At 38.5% G+C, this 21,000-nt stretch overlaps 8 protein-coding genes across 8 annotated transcripts; 4 read left to right on the top strand and 4 right to left on the bottom strand. All coding sequences in view use genetic code 12, as the record gives it.

The window, feature by feature from the left end:
- Positions 1–43: 43 nt before the first annotated feature.
- Positions 44–3,628, bottom strand: CANMA_003301 (uncharacterized protein; the record flags this gene model as incomplete). Its single annotated transcript, XM_051815464.1, has 1 exon — positions 44–3,628. One exon carries the CDS (start codon positions 3,626–3,628, stop codon positions 44–46), a length of 3,585 nt encoding a protein of 1,194 aa, XP_051671039.1.
- Positions 3,629–4,471: 843 nt separating this feature from the next.
- On the bottom strand, positions 4,472–4,945 carry CANMA_003300 (uncharacterized protein; the record flags this gene model as incomplete). Its single annotated transcript, XM_051815463.1, has 1 exon — positions 4,472–4,945. The coding sequence occupies one exon, from the start codon at positions 4,943–4,945 to the stop codon at positions 4,472–4,474; it is 474 nt and encodes a 157-aa protein (XP_051671038.1).
- Positions 4,946–5,342: 397 nt separating this feature from the next.
- On the bottom strand, positions 5,343–8,039 carry CANMA_003299 (uncharacterized protein; the record flags this gene model as incomplete). The annotated part of the gene is made up of 1 exon (XM_051815462.1): positions 5,343–8,039. One exon carries the CDS (start codon positions 8,037–8,039, stop codon positions 5,343–5,345), a length of 2,697 nt encoding a protein of 898 aa, XP_051671037.1.
- Positions 8,040–10,037: 1,998 nt separating this feature from the next.
- CSE4 (centromeric DNA-binding histone H3-like protein) lies at positions 10,038–11,306 on the top strand (the record flags this gene model as incomplete). The annotated part of the gene is made up of 1 exon (XM_051815461.1): positions 10,038–11,306. One exon carries the CDS (start codon positions 10,038–10,040, stop codon positions 11,304–11,306), a length of 1,269 nt encoding a protein of 422 aa, XP_051671036.1.
- A 983-nt stretch (positions 11,307–12,289) lies between these two features.
- On the top strand, positions 12,290–13,705 carry CANMA_003297 (uncharacterized protein; the record flags this gene model as incomplete). The annotated part of the gene is made up of 1 exon (XM_051815460.1): positions 12,290–13,705. The coding sequence occupies one exon, from the start codon at positions 12,290–12,292 to the stop codon at positions 13,703–13,705; it is 1,416 nt and encodes a 471-aa protein (XP_051671035.1).
- A 164-nt stretch (positions 13,706–13,869) lies between these two features.
- Positions 13,870–15,249, top strand: ARP9 (Arp9p; the record flags this gene model as incomplete). The annotated part of the gene is made up of 1 exon (XM_051815459.1): positions 13,870–15,249. The coding sequence occupies one exon, from the start codon at positions 13,870–13,872 to the stop codon at positions 15,247–15,249; it is 1,380 nt and encodes a 459-aa protein (XP_051671034.1).
- Positions 15,250–15,461: 212 nt separating this feature from the next.
- Positions 15,462–17,795, top strand: CANMA_003295 (DNA ligase (ATP); the record flags this gene model as incomplete). The annotated part of the gene is made up of 1 exon (XM_051815456.1): positions 15,462–17,795. The coding sequence occupies one exon, from the start codon at positions 15,462–15,464 to the stop codon at positions 17,793–17,795; it is 2,334 nt and encodes a 777-aa protein (XP_051671033.1).
- Positions 17,796–17,844: 49 nt separating this feature from the next.
- SCT1 (bifunctional glycerol-3-phosphate/glycerone-phosphate O-acyltransferase) lies at positions 17,845–20,118 on the bottom strand (the record flags this gene model as incomplete). The annotated part of the gene is made up of 1 exon (XM_051815455.1): positions 17,845–20,118. The coding sequence occupies one exon, from the start codon at positions 20,116–20,118 to the stop codon at positions 17,845–17,847; it is 2,274 nt and encodes a 757-aa protein (XP_051671032.1).
- Between the last annotated feature and the right edge of the window lie 882 nt (positions 20,119–21,000).

Here is a 21,000-nt window from a genome sequence, read left to right as displayed (position 1 = left end):
TTACAATGTCAACATTTATTATCTTCTTTTATATACATATAAATCAAATACGATATTCAAGTAGTCTTTTTTGATTAGACTCCTCTTTCAAAAGAATATCATCTTCATTCCAAACGATTTTAACAACATCGTAAAATTCTCGAGCATAATTCAATTGAATACCATACTTTTTCAAATAAAATTGTTCACTATTGTCCATCTTGAAATCGACCTCCTCATTGTCTTTCAACAACTCATTAAGGAAATTCAAATCATCGTTACCATCACCACCACCAGCGTGTTGTTGTTTCGATGATCCATTGGTTTTCCCATGTTGTTTTTCTTCCAATATACTCTTTGAATATTCTTCAATTAAATCCTTACGATTTTCTCTAGGCACAATCATACGTTTAATTCCATGACTTAAATGAGCACCAAGTAATTTTTCTTTAACTCCTCCAATAGGTAAAACTAATCCGCGTAATGTGATTTCCCCCGTCATGGCAATATCAGTAGGTACTGGCTTATCCAACAAGACTGATAAAAACAGCAATGCCATTGTAACACCTGCTGATGGTCCATCTTTGGGGATTCCTCCCATGGGCACATGCATGTGAATGTCCAAATTGTTGAATTTGTTGAGTAATGCCGATGTATTTTGCTTCCCTGGTTCTTCTTCATACTTGAGTAAACTCTTGTAAATCATCAGCTTGATGAACGTTAATCCAATTTTACCACTTTCCATCAACACTTCACCTAATCGACCCGTCATGTGTAATGTAGCACCTGAACCAGATGACGCATTGCCATCATTGCCGGTTCGTCTATCAAATCCAATACTTTCAAAGACTAAAACAGAACCCGAACCTTCAGAGTTGTATGATAAGCCATTGACAACTCCAATTCTCGAGTTACCAATGGATGTACTTTCATTAGCAGTGAAATCACCACTAGCAAATGGAACACCAAGATAGATTGACAAATCGTTCTCATCAATATGAGGATTGTAACGTTTTGGTGCATCATTCAACTGCTCGCAATATTCAACCGCTTTAAATCGGCATAAAGTACCCAATTTCCTCTCAAAGTTTCTTACACCTGCTTCTCTTGTATAATCAATAATGATCTTCTTCAATGCTGCCTTGTCAATATTAACAAACTCTTCAACTTTGCGTTCGCTCGATACGGGGAACCCATTGCGCTTCACTTGTCTTGGTAAGAGGTATCTTTGTCCAATAATCATCTTTTCATTATAGTCGTAAGCGCCCATTTCAATCAATTCCAATCTATCCAAAAGTGGTCTTGTCATATTATACGGATCATTAGCAGTACAGATGAAAATGACTTGTGATAAATCAACGGGGAATCCCAAATAATGGTCAATAAATGTGCTGTTTTGCTCGGGATCCAACACTTCCAATAGTGCCGCCGATGGATCACCATTATACTTTGTCGCACCTGAATTGCCACCAACGACCTTATCGATTTCATCCAACAAGATAACCGGATTCATACAGCCCGCTTTACGCAAAGCTTGGATAATGAGACCTGGCATTGCACCAACATAAGTTCTTCTGTGGCCTCTAATTTCACTCTCGTCTTTAATACCTCCCAATGACAACCTTTGGAAATTTCTTCCCAAGGAAGTGGCAATGGATTTAGCAATAGAAGTTTTTCCAATTCCTGGTGGTCCTGCAAGAGCAATGATGGGCGACTTGTTACTTTTGGTAACTCTAATTGCCTCGAGAGCACCCTCTTCATGTCTAGAGTCTTCCATCGACTTGTCAACTTGGTCTTGTGCCTTTTGTTTTGCACGGTACGTCTCATCTCCATTGGCAATAAGGATACCATTTTGCTCACTCGTAGTGGAGTCCTTTTGATTATTGACATTCTTTTCAGGCACCTTGCCCTTTTCCCCATCAATAGTCTTGGCAGCATTGATACCCAACAATTTCAACACCACCAAATATTGGATAAGTCTTCTCTTGACATGCTCCAAACCGTAATGGTCTTTGTCTAATTGAGCCTTGGCAGCTTTCAAATCGATTTCCCTGTTGGTTTTAAATTTACTAACATACTTATCCCATGGTATATCCATCACAATTTCCAAATAGTTTCGAATGACATGGAAATCTGCATTTCCACCACCTCCTGGAGAATTTGCTGCTGATTTGATTCTTTTAAAGTCTTTAAAGATTAGCCTCTTGGAGTCGGGTGATAAAGAGGTGATTGTTGGCAATTTATTCTTGATGAAATCAGTAATTGCTCGCAACTCGTCTTCATCATCATCGCCTTCTTCAAAATCATCGCCACCATTACTTGGCCCTCCATTTGCTCGAGACTGTCTAGAGTTGGGAGCATTAGGAGGTCTCGATTGTTGATTTGATTGCGATTGTTTTTGAGCCGCTCTATTTCTTTTGCTCATTCCTTCTAGCAACACTCGAATTGACTTGAGCTGGTTGGATACAACAGTTGCACGTTGAACGTTCGATGCCTCATTATGGAACCAGTTATTGGCAAATGAGTTGTTTTGCTTCAACGCTTCAAAAACATCATTCAACAACAAAATCATTTCATTGATTGCATCTGATCTGTCGTCTATTTTGTACCTGTTCAACATCTTCAACTTTTCATAATTGGGGAATGGTAAAATCGCCGACGTTAAATCGATTAACCTCAAATACGTCTGGGCATCAACTTTTGCATCCTCAGATGAAGAAGAAGTGGTGCGAATCTGGGAATACAATCTCTGTAAGCTCAGGAATGCTTTGCTAAAGTCCTTCGAGCCCGCCAACTGCATATACAAAGCAGTAGCCAAGGGATTCAATGTTAACAAATCTTGTTTAATCGGATCCTTATCCCCTTGCTTCTTGTCATCATTCAAATTGTCCTTGGTCAACGAGAGATTGTTGCTTCCCATGCTTGCATTATTTTTCAAAGCTTCACGATACATTATGAGAAACTTTTCAATCGAATTGAATAGCTTCTTGTAGTTTGATCTCAATGTCTTGAACCTATTATTTATATCCGAGACTTCCGTGCTCCAATCAACAGTAACATTAGCCTCATTCGGACGTGTTTTGGTACGAGGTTCCGCAACTTTAACTCCCCGGGTGAGAGCTTGCAAAGTCAACTTTATATTTGTTGAATCATCAACAATGCCAACAACCCGAACTACCGTCACAACTTTGGCGTAATTGTCGACATCTTTGTTTCTGGATTCCAATATCTTGTCTAAATTGGGCGATATAGCCAACGTCAACCAATCAAAGTCGTTAATAGGCCCTGAAGATTCATCCTCCTTGCCTTCATTGATGGAACTTTCCAAAGTGTAAAATTGGGAAATACCATCAACTGCATCCTGTGAAATAACACTTGGGTTAGGTGAGTCACCATCCGCAGCACTGTTTGTGGTTTTGTTGTTGTCGTTGACATCAAAGTTGTATTCTGCTAACAAATTGTTGATAATGGAAACTCGTGACACAACATTTTTGAATCTGTACAATAACGCAGCAGCTTTGAAACGGGAAAATGTAACGTTGTAAATGATACCTGGGAGTAAAACCAAGTTTGAGTCTAGTTGATAAGTTGGTAACACAACCTGCTGCTTTAACCCTTTTGGTTTGTTTGATTTGGAATATCTAGCCATTCTTAAAGGTGTATTCTGCACGTGAAATTATTCAAATTTTGATAAGGAAAAAATAGAAATAAAAACAAGGGGTTCTCTATTTCAGCCTGGGGGGATATAGATATATCAATAGCCTTGGAATAGCACTAGTAAAGTTTTTTATAAGAAAGTGAAATGAAATGGAAAGAAAAGAAAGTAGAGAGAGTGTATGTTACTCTATCTTTGATAAAACTTGTGTCGAATGATTTTTTGTCTTTTACGGTGCGGATATAAAACACAACACTCACTGATTGCTTTTTAGTTTTTATGTGGGGGAATTTTTTACACTTTAACCGCAGGGGATATTTTTATTTTTTTGCCATCAAAAAAGTGGTATATATTTGTTGACTAAAGGCTTATTATCTTGTGATGATTAATCTATAGCTTTCATATAATAATAAACACTAATGGGAATGTCAAATCAGATAGAATAGTCTAAAGTTTGATAAAACTAGGTGGTCACTTTGTTCTTTACTATTGATTTCACAGTATCTCCAGAAGGGTATTATTAAACCATACAGCATTTACACAGGTGGTTGGTCTCTAGAAGAGTGTAGCGAACTGAATTTCTACTATTAAGGCAGACTGGACTTACCCCGAGGCTGTATATTGCTTCACAAGATTGTAGTAGAAAAGTATCGTTGGCACGGAGGAATGCAAAATATGGACGGTAGCGCTACATCCTCGGTAATGGGACAACCACAATCAGTCAACAATAAACTGTCTATCTATATTTACATCAACACCACTACCAGTACTCTACAAACAGATTCCAACTATTTACAACAACGCATTCCATACCAACCTCTATCTAATCTAATGTTCTCATTTCATCTCACTAGTATTCTCATCGTATTTCCCATCAAGCAAATCATTCAATCCATCCTGCAACATCCTCGTCTCCTCATCAACCTCCATCTCACTCAACGCCTTCTCCTTCTCGTATCCACCCATCAAACCCTTCATCCTATACCCAAATTCCTTGAAATTACTGACATCCAAAATCCATGCCGTACCCGTTATAATCATCCCCAGGATTGATCCACATGCCAACGTGCCTGCTCCGACAGCGACGGCGGCGTCAGTGGTGAAGTTGTATGATGTAGGTGGCTGATGGTTTTGTTGGAACAAGGTGGGGATGTATTGCCGAACAATTGTTTGTTTGTGGATTAATCGTAATGTGAATATTGACAAGGCAGAAAATGTAAAGAATCGAACCATTTGGTATTTGCGTCTTGTTTTGTATTCGGGTGATGCATCTGCTATTTTGAAATTTAGTTTATGGAGTAAGTCTGTCATAATTGCACACGACGTAAAAGCGGTTTCAATGCCTTGTTAGTTTGAATTTTTATTTTGAGCTTCGTTATTTTTATATTTTTTATTTTTTTTCGTTTCTTCTTCATCAGTCATCTCTCATCACCAACGAACTTTACTACACACCATCCTCTTCCATTACATATATATGCTAAGTATTTCGATTAATACGTATGATTATATAAAACAAACAAACAAACAAACAAACAAACAAACAACAAAATTACAAAGTTACAAACAACAACTCTTCTGAAAAAAACATAACAAAATTCAAATGAATTATTTAATTAATTAACTAAAGTTTTGCAACATTAAAACAACAAACGACTTTGACTTCGACTTTGGTTTTGAATTTCACTTCCAATTTCATTTCTTGCCTCCTTTACAAAAGCTCTTCTTTGAATACTCCACCTTGGTTTTGTTTCTTATTCAATGAAAGTTCATCATCTACATCGTCGTAATCACCATAATCCCCATCTTCTGAATCTTTAGTCTCGGCAGTGTTGGCACGCTTTGGCTTTGGATCTAATGACTTGGCTTCCTTTTCTGCATCTTTAGCTGCTGGTTGCTTGGTTGTTGGGGCAGTAGTGGTGCTAGCGGGTTTTGGCTCAGTGGTTGTAGTTTTGGGTTTGGTCTCATCTTTGGAGGCAGTAGTGGACTTATCAGTAGTGGACTTAGCTGGAGTGGACTTAGCTGGGGTGGACTTAGCTGGAGTGGACTTTGTCGAGGTAGATTTAGCAGGTGCAGGTATCTTAGATTGATCCTTGAAGAAATTGCTCAATCTTCTTGAAAATGAACTCTTTTCTTTCTTAGCAGGCGTTGAATCAGATGTTGGCTTCTTTGCTGCAGGCTTTGTAGTACTTGAGGTACCAGCTTTACTAGCAGTAGTTGCTGGCTCTTTCTTTGCTGTATCCTTCTTTTCAGTCTTTGGAGCAGCTGCAGCAACAGTAGCAGTAGCAGTAGCAGCCGCAGTAGTAGCTTCCTTCTTTGGCTTTTCTGATTCAGTAGCCTTAGCAGTATCGGCCTTGTCAGCAACTGCAATTAAAGGAACTGATTTGATTTCACCATCGGTGGCTTTGCTAGTTGATGGTTTTGATGATTCTGCAGGTTTGGACTCTTTAACCTCAGATCCTACTGGTTTAGTTTCTTTAGCTTCTGAAGTTACTGCTTTGGGCTTTGGCTTCTCATCTTCAGCAAACAATGAGCCAGTATCTCTAAGTTTATCCTCGTCAATATCACGTTTCAAATGTGGAGGTAACTCATCGTTAAGCCTCTTTTCAAACTTGACTTTTTCATCAATAGCACCCAAAATATCCTTCTTTTTATTGGCCTTTTCTTCAGTCTTGTCTTCCTTTTCCTTTTGCAAATCAGCAATTTCACCATCCAATCTCGAGGTCTCGGTTGCATGTTCTTCCTTGGCTTGGGTCTCCTTAGTTTTGAGATCAGCCAATTCCTTATCAGTGGTATCATGTTTTTCTGAAGCTTGACGCAACTCTTCAACCAACTTATCAATAGCTAATTGAGTCTCTTCGAGTTCGTTGTTTAAGTCTTCAACTTCTTGTTCACGTTCATTCTTTTGCTCTTCGATTCCATTAACCTCTTCAGACAACCCATCTCTTTCATCAGTGATTTCCTTCAATTTGCTGTTTTCCTCCTCCAATTCATCCAACAAAGGTTGGGCTACCTCATCCTTTTCTGCTTGCAAATCGTCCAACTCCTTCTGTCTTTCTTCATTCTTGGCAGCTTCTTCAGCATCAATTTCATCTTGTTTTTCCTTCTTCTCGGCAAGAAGCTGTTCTTTCTCTTCGGCATGTGTTTTCTCCACTTCTTCATACTCCTTTTGTTTACCATCAACTTCTTCATTTCTAGTCTTTTCATGCTCTTTCAATTTCTCATCTTCAGACTTCTTTGACTTTTCATTAGCAGCAATTCTTTCGCGTTTGGCATTTTCAATATCTTGTTTTTCCTTAGCCTTGGCTGCTTGCTCCTCTTGTTTAGCCTTTTCATGAGCTGCTTTCAATTCCAACTTTCTCTGCTTTTTGGACAACTCAATTTCCCTCTTTGAATCAGCTTTTTGCTCGATGTCATCAATAACTGGCTGAACATAAGTAGATGCCAATTGGTTCAATTCGGCCTGGGTGATTGTTAAGCCACCACCTAAGTTGATAACACCAGCAACTCTGTTTTTAGCTCTTTCGTCGCTATTCTTTTGTGCAACAGCTAAAGCATTAGCGTATAATTGAGCTTGTGCCTTTAATGTTTGTGGAGTGTTGGCATTCAAAGTGCTCAAACGATCATTGGCCTTGGCAGCAGCGGCTGCTAACAACGTGGAATTGACAATTTCGTGAGCTTTAAAAGTGCTTGACCTAGTTTGAGAAGCATAATCAGGAACTGAAGGGGTGTGGTACAAAGAAGCATTTGCACCTGAAGCAGCCAAATCTTCTTCTTCTTGGTTCAAATACTCTGTTGGCTTGTCCTTTTTCAAACCAGATCTGTAATCCAATTCAGGATTGAATCTCGAATTTAATGTACTGCCAGACTTTTTTGTTGCTACTTGATTAATCTTGCCAATATTCAAAGATTGTGCGCCATATTTGGACTGAATACCGGATCTTGAAACGTCTCTAATGGGGTCAATTCTTGAAGTCATGGTACTAGTAGATTTTTCCTGGGCAACCTTGTAAATAGAGCTCTTATTCAATGCTGAAGGAATACCGACTCTGACAATAGTGTTTGGCTGTTGGCTTGATTGACTAGTCAAGGAGTCTGACTTTGAGTGGCTTGATAAGGCGGCATCAGCGGCATCAGCATCTTCCTTGTGTCTCTTCCAGATGTTAACTTCGTGTGGTTTAGCAACTAAAGCAGCTGTTTGTGCTTCAGGTGCAACTGTACGTTCATATGATGGCTTGACCGTCAAATCAGATGAAGCAGCTAACAAGGCAGCAGTATCTGAAGCATTGCTGTTTACTCCAACAATGGTTCCACTAGGAGATTGAAAGACACCTTGCTTCAATCTTTGGTGATACAATGCCTCTTTGGACAATGGTTTACCTGAAGTTTGGTAAACTGAGTGAGACATTTTCTACTGTTGCTTTTTTTTATTATCTTGGAGGAAGTGATTAATTGAGTGATTGACAACTGTTAATTTCCAACTAGGTGATGATGCTTGTGTATGTGTGTGTGTGTTTTAAATTGAAATAAGTTGTTGGTGACACAATTGGTTACAATGAATATGAGGTGGATGGGGGTGATGTGATGATGTGTGTCTGTAACGAAAGAACTAGAGTTGTGGTTTAAAATTGATGGATTTATTTAGTGTCGAAAGAAAAGTCATTTAAAAAAAAGACGAAGCAGAAAAAACAAAAGTCAGGTTTTTGTTTTTGTTGATGGGAAATACTCACATACACACAATACACAATGTATACACACTTTTAATGATGATAGAAGTATATAAGAAGAACCAGAGAGAACAATGGGGGTTTAAAAGGAGGAAGAGGAAGTGTACAAACTAACACAAAGTTAACTTTTTATGAAGGAGTTTAGAGAGGTCTATATATTGCTCTGCAATTATTACTTCTTCATTTGGTTTATACCCTTGTTTGAGCAACAAGATTGTTATAGACTGTAGAAAAGTACCTTCAAGTACTGTTGTGTAAAAGTCAAGCTATGTGATGTCTAGCTCCATGTCTCTTCTTCAACAATTCAATTTCAATTGCAATAGCAAACATCAAAATAGCAATTTAATAAATACACAAAACCAAGTTAACTTTTAACATTTTAACCAAACATTGAAACAGTTGATAGAAACTATTATAAGGTCATTTCAATGGTCTGCTGCAGATATTGTACTCGAGAGTTTACTTGGAGCTCAGTATAGGTAGAGAGATACATTTACTACTTAGTTCTTGGACAGACAACTCAAAAAAAAACACCGTTCAATGAGATTGCAAAGCGTACGAAATGCGCAATCTGTGAAACAAAGTTTGGTCGAATAATTGCATATAGACAAAAGGTGCGGCTTTTGCATATATCAACAACTGGACTAACCAGAGAAGAAGACTCTTTCCCTCTTCCTACCCTCTCACTCATTAGAACGGTCTTTATATAAGTCTAGTGACAGACACCAAAGCGTTATGCCACACCATATACTCCTTTACGTCATGACAACTTTACCATCACAATGAAATAGATTAGATGCTTGTGTCATTTAGAACAAAAATTTGTTCTTTTTAGGATGTGTGGTACTGCATATAAGCTTATGTAGTATGTTTATTTTTTTCCTATTCTGGGTACTTCATTTACTAATTAGGTAATTGCTAATCATTACATAATATATTATATAATATAACTTTTACTGTCGTCTAAATTGAAGTGTCGTGTCGTGTTTTGCACTTAGAAGAGTCGAGTTGGCGGGTTCATTACCTATTAAGTACCCTGAAGATAAGACACCATTGAAGAGATATAAACAACTATGGAGGTATTTCAGCATCAAGTTAAACCAACAAAACACTATAAATCTATTTGTTCCAGTAACAACATGCTTTACTTTTTAGTGGTGGTTTTTGCAATTTTCGACAATAATAAGGGGAATCAACTACAGACCTATTGGTTGAATCCTTGACCACGACAACAAATTCATCAACCTAGTTGCAACACCCCCCTCGAGGGCCTTATTGTAGTTTTGCATTTCTATCAACCTCAACTTTTTTGCAGATATTTCAATCAAAGTAATTAGAAATTTTTTAAAAAAGATGGCTGGTAGTTTATCAATTAACGCGCATTGAAAAAAAAACCGAAAGAAAAATAATTTAACTACTTTGGGGAAATCGTACTCTGTCTTTCATCTCAATTTTTTAATACAAAGTTTTTTATACAAGTTTTTTATTTTTTTTTTAATTCAAATCATAGACAACACACTTTGATTCACAGGTATAGAGCTAAATTACAATAACAACTACAACTACAGCCGTCAATTGATCTCTAGCTGTAACTTATACAATATTCAAAGTCAACCGTACGCTTTCAACCTCAACCTCAACCAAATTGACACTCATACATATGCAAACATTGATAAATTATGGCTGATCAATCAACAAATGCCACAAATCCAAGCACTACAAATGCGGGCGGTAACAATGCCGCAAGAGAAGGTGAAATGACACCCCAAGAACGACAACTACAGGAACTAAGGAGACAAAGACAAGAATTAAGACGTCAGCAACAACTAAGGGCACAGCAGCGAGCTCTGCAACAGCAAGGTACAGCAGCATCGTCTACAGCAGGATCACCAGCACAATCGCCATTTGTTCGAAGACCACAAGCAGAAGCCGCAACAGCAACAGGACAAATGAGGTCGCCTTTCCAATCACCATTTGCTCGAACAAGAAGAGACCAACAACAACATCAACAGGGGGGCCAAGCACAGCCAGAGAGTAATATACAAAGAATAACAAGAGGAGGTGAAGGATTGGTACCGAGCCCTGCTACTGGTGGATTTGTGAGACCTTCACCAAGACCAGGTGCTGACATAGCAGAGTCATTGACTTCAATACGGAGGACAAGTCGTTTTGAAGAGCGTCCTGGAGATATCACTAGGTCAGCATCAACTTTTATAAGGCGCGACGTAAGATCAGAACAATCACCACCAGTTTCAGCAGCTGCTGGCTCTGGAGGAGGGGGTGGCGGATCAAACTTGCCTCCACCATCGCCACCACCACCTATTGCTGAACCTAGTGCGCAACTACCTCCACCACCATCAAGACAACAACTTTCATTCACCACAACTAACGCTGGATCACCAGCAGGAGAACCAAGAAGAGTGCCACATGCAGCAGCATCACGAGGTACAACTGGCCGCAAGACGTTACCAGGGGCATCTACAACAACAGCCTCTTCTTCATCCAGACGACCACAGCAACAGCCATCGACTTCATCTAATTTACGACAACGGCCCCGTCAACCATCAGGCACAGCATCCACAGCAGCTCGACAACAAGGAACCGCAACAACAATTCGCACAAGAACAGCACCACGCGTGAAAAAGAGATATAGACCAGGCACTTTGGCCCTTCGAGAAATACGTCATTTCCAAAAATCAACAGATTTATTAATTCGTAAACTCCCCTTTGCTAGATTGATCAAAGAGATTTCGCTAGATTTCGTTGGTCCTGAATATGGATTGAGATGGCAACTGAATGCAATCTTGGCATTACAAGAAGCCCTGGAAACTTATTTGGTTCATCTTTTGGAGGATACAAATTTATGTGCCATTCATGCTAAACGAGTCACTATTATGCAGAAGGACATGCAATTAGCAAGAAGATTGAGAGGCAGGTATACTATCTAGAGGAGGATTCTGTTGTTTTTGTTTTGTTAGAGAATAGACTTTTTGGACTGACTACTAGATGAACAGTTGAAGGGATATTTTTTTTTTCACTTTGTAGATTTATATGTGTTATTACTGTATTATATTTTGAAATTTATAACAAGAAAAGGTTTGTGTATTTTTTAATACTAATTTAATTTAAGCTTAAAGTGTAACTGTGGTGGCAGAGAAAGTGGGAAGAAGGGTGGCTTGATTCCACGTTTATCTTTGTTTGTTATGCTTAGATAAACTTAATTTTAGCCGCTTTAGGAAATATCGAGACCAAAAAAAGAGAAGAGCATCAAAATGCTGCAAACGTCTTGAGCTGCTTTTGTGAGTCACCATAGAGGTACCGACCAGCAAAAGATAACCCCACCGAGATACCACAGCCTCTTTGATCAATAGACAATAGTAAAGGGTAAGGGTTAACATTAATCTTGAAAATTAGATACATAATAACAATAAACTCTCACACATTCTTTTTTTCAGTGTTGTATTTGTAATTGTATTATTGTTGCGTCTAATCTATTGTTGGCATTCGACCAATGGGAATGAGTCAAAGGTAGGGGCCATCTGGGATCGTTAACGAACAGTTCATAGTTTGTATATGTTAAAGATTGAGTAATCATCATTTGATATTTCCAGAAACCAGTTTACAGTTTTGGACTTGCAATTGAGCTGATTAGTTTACATCTTGAATTTATCAAAAGGACGTGAAAAATACAAAGTGTTTTAAACTATATAGGCTATGCAATTCAGTTTGGAATTGATAGGTTTTATTTATCACAAGAAATTATTTGGTTGTGAGTTTTTGTGTAAAAGGATCAACAATGTAATCACGACATCAGGTGCACATTTACTATTAATCTCCTATGAAAACGGTTTTTGTATTTAAGATTGAAAAATTTCCACCAATCTATTTATCAGAAACCAATTAAAGAAAAAACAGTTCTTTTTACTAACCAATGGCTACTTCAACTACTACTAGAAAGAAGAAAAAGTTAGTGTACAAACAAGACTCTGATGGTGTATTTAGATTGAAAAAAGTGGATGACTGCAGTAGTAATAATAGCAATTTATCAATCACTAGTGACGATTACCTACTGAAGAAGGGCAGGGTAGACAATTACCTCAATGAACTAATGGATTGCTCTTATACTATTGAAGGTGATGCTGATTTGGCCAATCTACAATCACAGATCATCAGACCGAGATCGAAATCATCTAATGAGATCAATTCCCAATCGGGTAATAATTCAAGTGAGGGTAAACAAACCGAAAAAATACCAAAGCCGCATTCTTACACCAGCAAAGCAAGATCAAATTCAGTGCCTACCACAATTCCCACGAATTCACCAATATCTAGCTCAGATACTAGCATAGGATCCACAATCACTCAGCGGCTGTCATTATTTCCCAATATTATGGCCCAATTGAAACAGAATCAACAACAAGACTTTAAACTATTCCACGTGCCTAGCTTTTCATTAGGAGTGATATTGACGGCAGTTGCTGCTGCATTCAGAGATCTGTTGACTCGCTTCACGGTTGGCTTAATTGTCTGCGTGATTGCATTAGGACTCATAGTCTTAGCTGGTCTCGTTGCCGCACTTTATATGGGGCTAATTAAACAGGATGATGTGAAGCTAATCAATCTGCTTAAAACGTATTTGCAGGAGATACAACAACAATCACAAGAGACTCCTTTAGATGGATTGAAAAAAAGAGACGATGTTAGTGATATCATACAACATTACACTGGAGACGATGGCCGACGTAAGTCGAGGGAATCGCTAACACCTACTTTTAGCAGTGGTGAACAACCACCAGAAACTAAACGTCGCATGTCAAATATTAGAGTTACACCATACAGGTTTGAAAGAGGCATTGACTCATCCAACCCATCAACTGAAAAGCTTAACTTGAATCGCCAACTAAAGCAAAATTATACATTGGCGAACAACAGTACTCCTGATTTTGCAACAGGTCCTGCTACTTCTGACACCTCTTTGAAAAATGTACCAGCATTGAATAGAATCAACACTGAACCGATACAGTCGCTCAAAAACAGACGCAAACTGGCCTCACCGCCTTATCCTGTACATACAACCAGAAGGCCACGGTTTGACTCAGTGCAAACAGCCAGCTCTTCTGTCAAAAACTTACCATCTTTACCATCTGATGAACTTCCATTCATCAATGAAGTGAAGTTGATTGACTCAATGGAACAACAACAGATTGATGACGAAGGGTATGATTACATATCGTCACACCCTATAAATGGTCACTTTGACAGACGCAGTAGCTCGCCCACTCGAAAGCAATCAATCTTGGGGACTACTGCCAATTATGAAAAGTTTATAGCCAATGTAGATCATTGAATAAACAAATTGCATTGAGTAGATTCCTCTCCTTGGACTCATGCACATTATGTATTACACACGGTAGCGTCTTTGTTTGAAAGAAAAGGAAAAAAAAAATTCGGTGAAAAGTATCAACAAAGTTCAAGCAAAACAGTTCAGCAACATCAGTTTCATACAGAATAATGCCATTATACAAGGAAGATAACTTTCTTATAATACAGCCGGGTTCTGAATATACCCTTTTCACATTTGGCTTGAAAGATTCCCTATCACCACCACAATTCAAAATCCCAACCACTGTATACAAAGAACAAGGCACCAACCAATACTTATCTACAGCAAGTGAGACCACGACACAAATAAACCCAATTAAACAGGGCAAAATCGTTGACTTGGATGCATTCAATGCATTGATACAAATTGTGTTGTCAAGTGTCATTCAACAACACCCCATTTTAACAATTAATCAAATTCCGCTTTTAATAATTGTGCCTTCGTTAACATGGTCCAAGAGACAACTAGAATATATCACCAAGTTTGTGTTTGAGAATCTAGAAATTACTGCTTTCAATATCTTGGATTTGAGTCTTGGTGCTACTTTTGGCTTTGCCAATACTGTCAACTCGCTAGTAGTCAATATCGCCGAGGACTATATACAAGTTGTACCAGTTATAGGATATCAAAGTGTCAAGTTTGCTGGTGAGTACATTCCTGGCAAAGGTGGTGTGATATTGGATGAAGATTTGAGGGTAAAGTTTCCTAATTTTACACTGCAACAGATTGAGGATTTGAAATTTAGTGGTATATTTGAGTTTCTCCTTGAAGGGGAGGAATCAATTGGAGACATTGATCCAGATGCAGATGTTGAAGTTGAGGATCCAAGCGAGTTTGATGTGGCAAAAGTATTAACTGATGAAAATGGAAAGCAAAAGGAACAGGTTGATGAACAACAAGTGAAATCGAATAAAGAATTGGACAAGAATTACTTTATTGATTCGTCCACACAGGAGAAAATTTGGGTGGGCAAAGAACGATTCACAACTGAGTCAAATCTAATTAGCATTGTTGGTGCTGCTATCTACAAGACACTTTTGAGAATTAATGATCTTGACAAGAGGCAAGATTGCTATGATAATATTATACTTGTTGGCTCAGCAGTGCAGGTTCCCGGTTTGAAACAAAAGATTTACTCCCATTTAGTCCACGAATATTTGGTTAAAGAACCAGTTGCCACAAATGGAGCTGCAAACTCACAACACAATATCAATGCTGCCATTGCCAAGTACCAACAGAATGAAGATGCACAGGAGGGAGAGTCACAACTGGCTTTGAGCCAAGTGCCATATCGTATCCGATTTGCGAAAGTACCTGACTATTTCCCTGAATGGAAATTGCCAAAGGAGAAAGGAGGATCGTGGCATGATTTTTTTTTCTTAGGAGGTGAAATATATGCTAAACAAATTTTCTCGGGAAGTTCGCATCATCATAATAAAGAGTTGTTTGTTTGCAGTGAGATGTATGAAGAAAGAGGTCCACAAAGTATCTGGGATGTAAGTATTTAGAAATCCTTTAATGTACGATTGTAATATATTAGTCTTTTGTGGTGTAGAAAGTAATACGCGATTGGAGTAAAAAGGCAAACGCGTGCGAATTAAACAAACAACATCAAAACTTTTTAAAGTTTCAAAGTATACACTCTTCCCACCCCCAAGTGACGTTTCATCTAAGCTACAAGGTCATATACCCAACATATTTGACTGGTGGTACCCCGTTAATGAACTATTTAAGAGCGACTCGAATTAATTTGGTATCAGGGTTGTTAATAAGGAAGGGAAATTATCACAATAGAGTTATGGCACAGCAACAATCAATAGCACGTTTCTTTGGCGGCACTGCTTCTTTAGATGCGGCCAGAAAGAAAAAGACAAAGACTCCACCATCTCCACAGAAGGAGGTCGCTGCATCACCAAAAAATTCAAAGAGGCCTGATCTAATAACACCTCCTGATTTATCACCCCAGTTGAAGAAACCGAAATTGAATGCCAAGGAGGAGGAGAAGGAGAAGGATGAACAAGAGGATGTGCATGACGATGAAACTGCTCCTGAAGAAAGCAAGAGTGGCTCTACTTCCGATTCAGAACTGTACAGCAAGCACGCTTCCGAGTCAGAAGCTCAGAAATTGATTGAGTTGAGCGAATCTCAACAGAAGCAAACCAAAAAAGAGGGGTCGTCGTTGTTGTCAGCACTGAAAATCCCCTATTCGTCATTAACTGACATTATGGAAAAAATTGAAGCAGAGTCGTCGCGATTGAAAATTACCGCAATCATATCACAATACTTTCTTGATATTCTTCAGCAACAAAATGATGTTTCAAAATTGGTTAAAATTGTTTATTTATTTATTAATAGGTTGGGTCCTGATTACGAGCCTGATTTAGAGTTGGGTTTGGGCGAGACGTTATTAGTCAAGGCGATAAGTGAGGGATACGGACGTACACCAGCCAAGATCAAGCAAGATTTAAAAGAGTATGGTGATTTAGGAATTGTTGCTCAAAAGTCACGTAGTGGACAACGAACAATGTTTAAACCCACAAGTTTGGATGTCGATACTGTCTTCGACAACTTGACCAAGATTGCCAAGTCTACAGGAAAGGACTCACAATCGAAAAAGATTGGAATCATCAATAAAATGTTGACCGCTTGTGATGTCAAACATAATGAAGCTAAATTCCTAATACGGTCATTGGAAAACAAATTGAGAATTGGATTAGCTGGTCCAACTATTTTAGTCGGGTTGGCACAAGCATTTGTCAATTATGAAAACTTGAAGTTGGATAAACCTAAAAAAGTAAGTCCTGAAAAATTGGCCGAGGCTGAAGACATTGTTCGTGAAGCGTATACAAGGATCCCCAACTATCAAATCTTGATTGAAAATGCTTTCAAATATGGTGTGTTCAATTTATTAGACCACTGTAAGTTGACTCCCGGTATTCCATTGAAACCAATGTTGGCCAAACCAACCAAATCAATGAGCGAAGTGTTGGACCGTTTCCAAGACGAAAAGTTTACTTGTGAATACAAATACGATGGCGAACGAGCTCAGATTCATCTTTTGCCTAATGGCGATGTGCGGATCTACTCGAGAAACTCGGAAGATATGTCACAAAGATATCCTGATTTAATTTCAATTATTAAAGAGTTTAGCAAGACGCAGGAACATACTTCGATGATTTTAGATTGTGAAGCGGTGGCATGGGATAGAGTGCAGAAGAAGATTTTACCATTTCAAGTGCTTTCCACGAGAAAGAGAAAAGACGTTAATGAGCTGGACATCACGGTACATATTTGTCTTTTTGCATTTGATTTACTTTACTATAACAATGAATCATTATTGACGTGTTCCTTGCTGGAGAGAAGATCGATCATGTTTAGTCACCTTCAGCCATTGGAAGGCAAATTCCAATTTGCCACGTCGAAAGATTCAACATCATTGGAAATACTTCAACAATTTCTTGATCAGAGTGTGCATGATTCATGTGAGGGCCTCATGGTGAAAATGCTCGAGGGTTCCGAATCGTACTATGAACCATCCAAAAGATCACGCAATTGGTTGAAGTTGAAAAAAGACTATTTGGCAGGTGTTGGTGATTCGTTGGATCTTGTGGTGGTTGGTGCATACAACGGTAAGGGGAAAAGAACGGGAACATATGGTGGGTTCTTACTAGCTTCATATAATCAAGACACGGGGGACTTGGAAACGACATGTAAGATAGGTACTGGGTTCAACGATGAGATGTTGACACAATTGTATGAGAAATTGCATCCACTGGAAATTACCAAACCTAAAGAGTATTATGTTTATGATAAAACCAACTCAAATGCCGCGCCTGACGTTTGGTTTGAACCGACAATGTTGTTTGAAGTGTTGACAGCCGATTTATCCTTGAGCCCAATCTATAAAGCAGCACATAGTGAATACGGAAAGGGAATTAGTTTGAGGTTCCCTCGATTTTTACGCATTAGAGACGATAAAGGGATCGAAGATGCTACTAGTTCGACTGAAGTTGCTGAATTTTACGAACGTCAAGCACATATACAAAATAGTTAATCAAAATTAAATGTTTATTATGTAGACCTATTGCTAATGTCTATAGTCATCACGGTTGAGTCCTCTTTTGTTTCATTTTATCAAATATCTTACCCTTCAATGACGATTTGTTTGAGAAGTTCAATTCAAACTGTTCTTCAGATGGATTTTTGGATAAGCTTGGACGACCACGTAATGGCAAGGACACATAAGAGTGGCATTGTTGCTGCTGCTGATGTTGATCGATATGTTGTTTATGATCATCATATAACGTGGCACTCGAATTGAAATTCGACTGGGGATCTAAATCGAGATTCTTATTAGTGACATTCTTGTGCAAACTGTAATCACTGAAAATTGGCAAATTGGTATACGAATTGGCTTCAGTGTTGAGCAATGAAATACCATCGGACATTGATGATGAATGAGATAAACTTTCAGTCATTTCAGATCCATGATCGTCGGATTTATTGGAGACGTCATCATTAACGTATAATTTGCGTTCAGCTTTACGTCTTGATTTCCTTCTATTTCTCATTTCTTGCGTCTTTTTCTCCTCTTCTTCGTCCGAGTCAACGTATTCAACTTGATCAGAAATTCTCAATGAGTTTTTCAATTCCAATAAATTGAAATCCTTGGGGAACAATTCTGGTCCGTAGGTGTTGACAATATCGGTGATTTCTTCGCTCAATTCACGTCTCATTTTCTTTAATCGTCTGATAGCAGAACCCGATGTGATTGAAAGATACAATGGTCTAATTGATTTGAAAAGGTCCATTCCCTGTTCACCGGTTAACAAAGCGCTGTAGGTGACAAAAACACCAGATAGGTATAAAAATATCCAAAGCCAAAACAAGCCAAATGAGGATAAAAGCTCATGAGCCGAGCAATAATATGTACCAATTGACGCGTAGAATGAATACACAATTGGTGCTATACCCATTGCCACCAAAATTTTCCAGGTGGCAAGGACATCGTTTGCTTGAATCTTAACCACTGAGTTTGCCAATGCTTCTTTGGCTTTTCTTCGAGATATAATTTTCGATGAAACGAAAACTGGTGAAAAGAGAGTGGCTCCTGGCAACGCCAATGTAAACAAAATGACCAACTTGATGATTCTAAACACCAAAATGGGCAAGAGCTTGGCCTTGTACCCTTCATCCTGGCAATCTTCAACGTCATGGTCGGGTAAATGCAAAGTCTTTAGCAAACCGTTATACTCCAACACCTTTTGTTTAACCTCCTGTACCTTCTGCTCATCTTTGTACCGTTCGTATCCAATAACTAATCGCCTATTCATTTCAACAATCAATGGTAATGGCAACTGCTGGGCAAAATTTCCAGCATATAATCTTCTACCAGCTTGAATCAACATCAATGTCTCATAATCTTGACATGTTACTGTAACAGCTTTTAAACCGGATGTAATCAAGGCTAACAAGTCCTTAACTGCCTCTGCGGTAGTCTCGGGGTTGGAATACTTTTTCACCAACTCCTTGGGGATAACAATGGGGTCACCAAATTCAACTACAGCTCTTGATCTAAATTTATGAGCATGGAAGTAATTCATACCACATGGAACAACTTTGACGTTACAATTGGGGTTGTTTTCCATTGCTCCGAGAGCCATTACGGCAACACCAGCTTTCAAAGGCAATAAATCAGTACGGTCATGTGAGCCACCTTCGGGGAAAATTCCAATACTTCCATTATCCAGTAAATGATCAAACACCATTTGATAAACTTGTTTTTGGTCAATTTTATCAGCTCGTTTGAATGATGTTCCATTGGTTAACAACTCAGTAATTTGATCAGTTTGCTTGAATGGTTTCCGGATATACAATTCATTATCGGATTTGATTTCCGATATCTCATTAGCTCCAAGTGATTGGGGCAACGCAAGCAAACCCCTAACCATGCACTCCTCGGTAAATTTTGCTCCCTTTCCCAAGATATGGCAAGGGTCATTTTTATCAACGAATATTTTACCTGACCCTTTAGTTAAATTATCTTGAGGTCGAACGACTGGTATACTCAATTGACATTTGGCCATTGCCCCAACAAACTTCAAATGGTATGATTTAGCAGCAATTAAAAATGATATTCTTCGATTAGCTTCTTTCTTTATTTGCCCCAGTAGGATGATTGGGTCAACGAATTGGTTATGATGAGGAGCTGCAACAAAGATTACGGGATCTTCTCGAGGAATTTTGAAGGCTCCTCGTGGTCGGATTTCTCGAAAGAAACAATCCATGACAATTGACAATGCCCAAAGAAGGAAATCATAACCGGCTAACCTATACCATGGAGGCCGCTGGTATTTCAAGGTGGGTATACCTGACATTTTATATTATGGGGATGCAGAATATAAAATTATACGGTGATGATGATGATGTGATAGGTAACCACTAAATCGTGCTTTGATGAGATGATTGCCGAGAAGGGGAGGGTGGAAGCGTCAATGCAGTTGATGATTTAAGTATTCCAGAGTATAACAATTACGCTATTATGCCGAGGTTGTATTTATATATAGCCGATGGACGTTAGTAGTGGTGAGTGAGGTGAGTGGTTGACAAAAAAAGATTAAAAGGCGGATAAATTAGGGATGAATGGAAATGAGAAAACGTTTCTTTAAAATGCAACGACAAAGAACTAAAGAGCTAAAGAACTAAAGAACTAAAGAACTAAACAACAAACAACAAACAACAACCACAGCAAATTACAAAGGACAGGAAGAAATTATAAATCTCATTTGGGGATAGAAATAGAACTAAAAGCTAAAACCACACATCGGGAATATGCCTTTTTCCTCTTTTTTATTTGGGGGGGGGGGGGGGGTAGTTATAGAAGTTGATATTGCAAAGGGTTTTTTGCAATGAGTTTCAATATTTACATACGCAGAAGTATATTGATGCCACCAATGTTAATAAACTTACGTCAACAGACAGGACTGTTCACCTCAGAAGACAGTTAGGTACAAGCACCACTTATTACATTCTTTTTCACCACCCTTTTACTCTCATCTACAGTACATCTTTATCTTGTAGATTGCCCTCTTAATCCTACTTTTACTTTTGGCGTGCAATGGCAGACAAAAAATAGAAACGAACAAAATTCACCACCGAAAAGAGATCAAAACATTTCATCAAAATGCTTAATACAACTCTGAATCAACTTTAAATATAACAGACCAATATACTTCAAAGCATTCCGTACATGAAGCACA

The sequence above is a fragment of the Candida margitis genome (genome assembly GCF_024628925.1).
Source record: "Candida margitis strain CBS 14175 chromosome Unknown scaffold16, whole genome shotgun sequence".
Lineage (NCBI taxonomy): Eukaryota > Fungi > Ascomycota > Pichiomycetes > Serinales > Debaryomycetaceae > Lodderomyces > Lodderomyces margitis.
The sequence above is the reverse complement of the archived record's forward strand: the minus strand, read 5'-3'. Positions and strand labels throughout refer to the sequence as shown.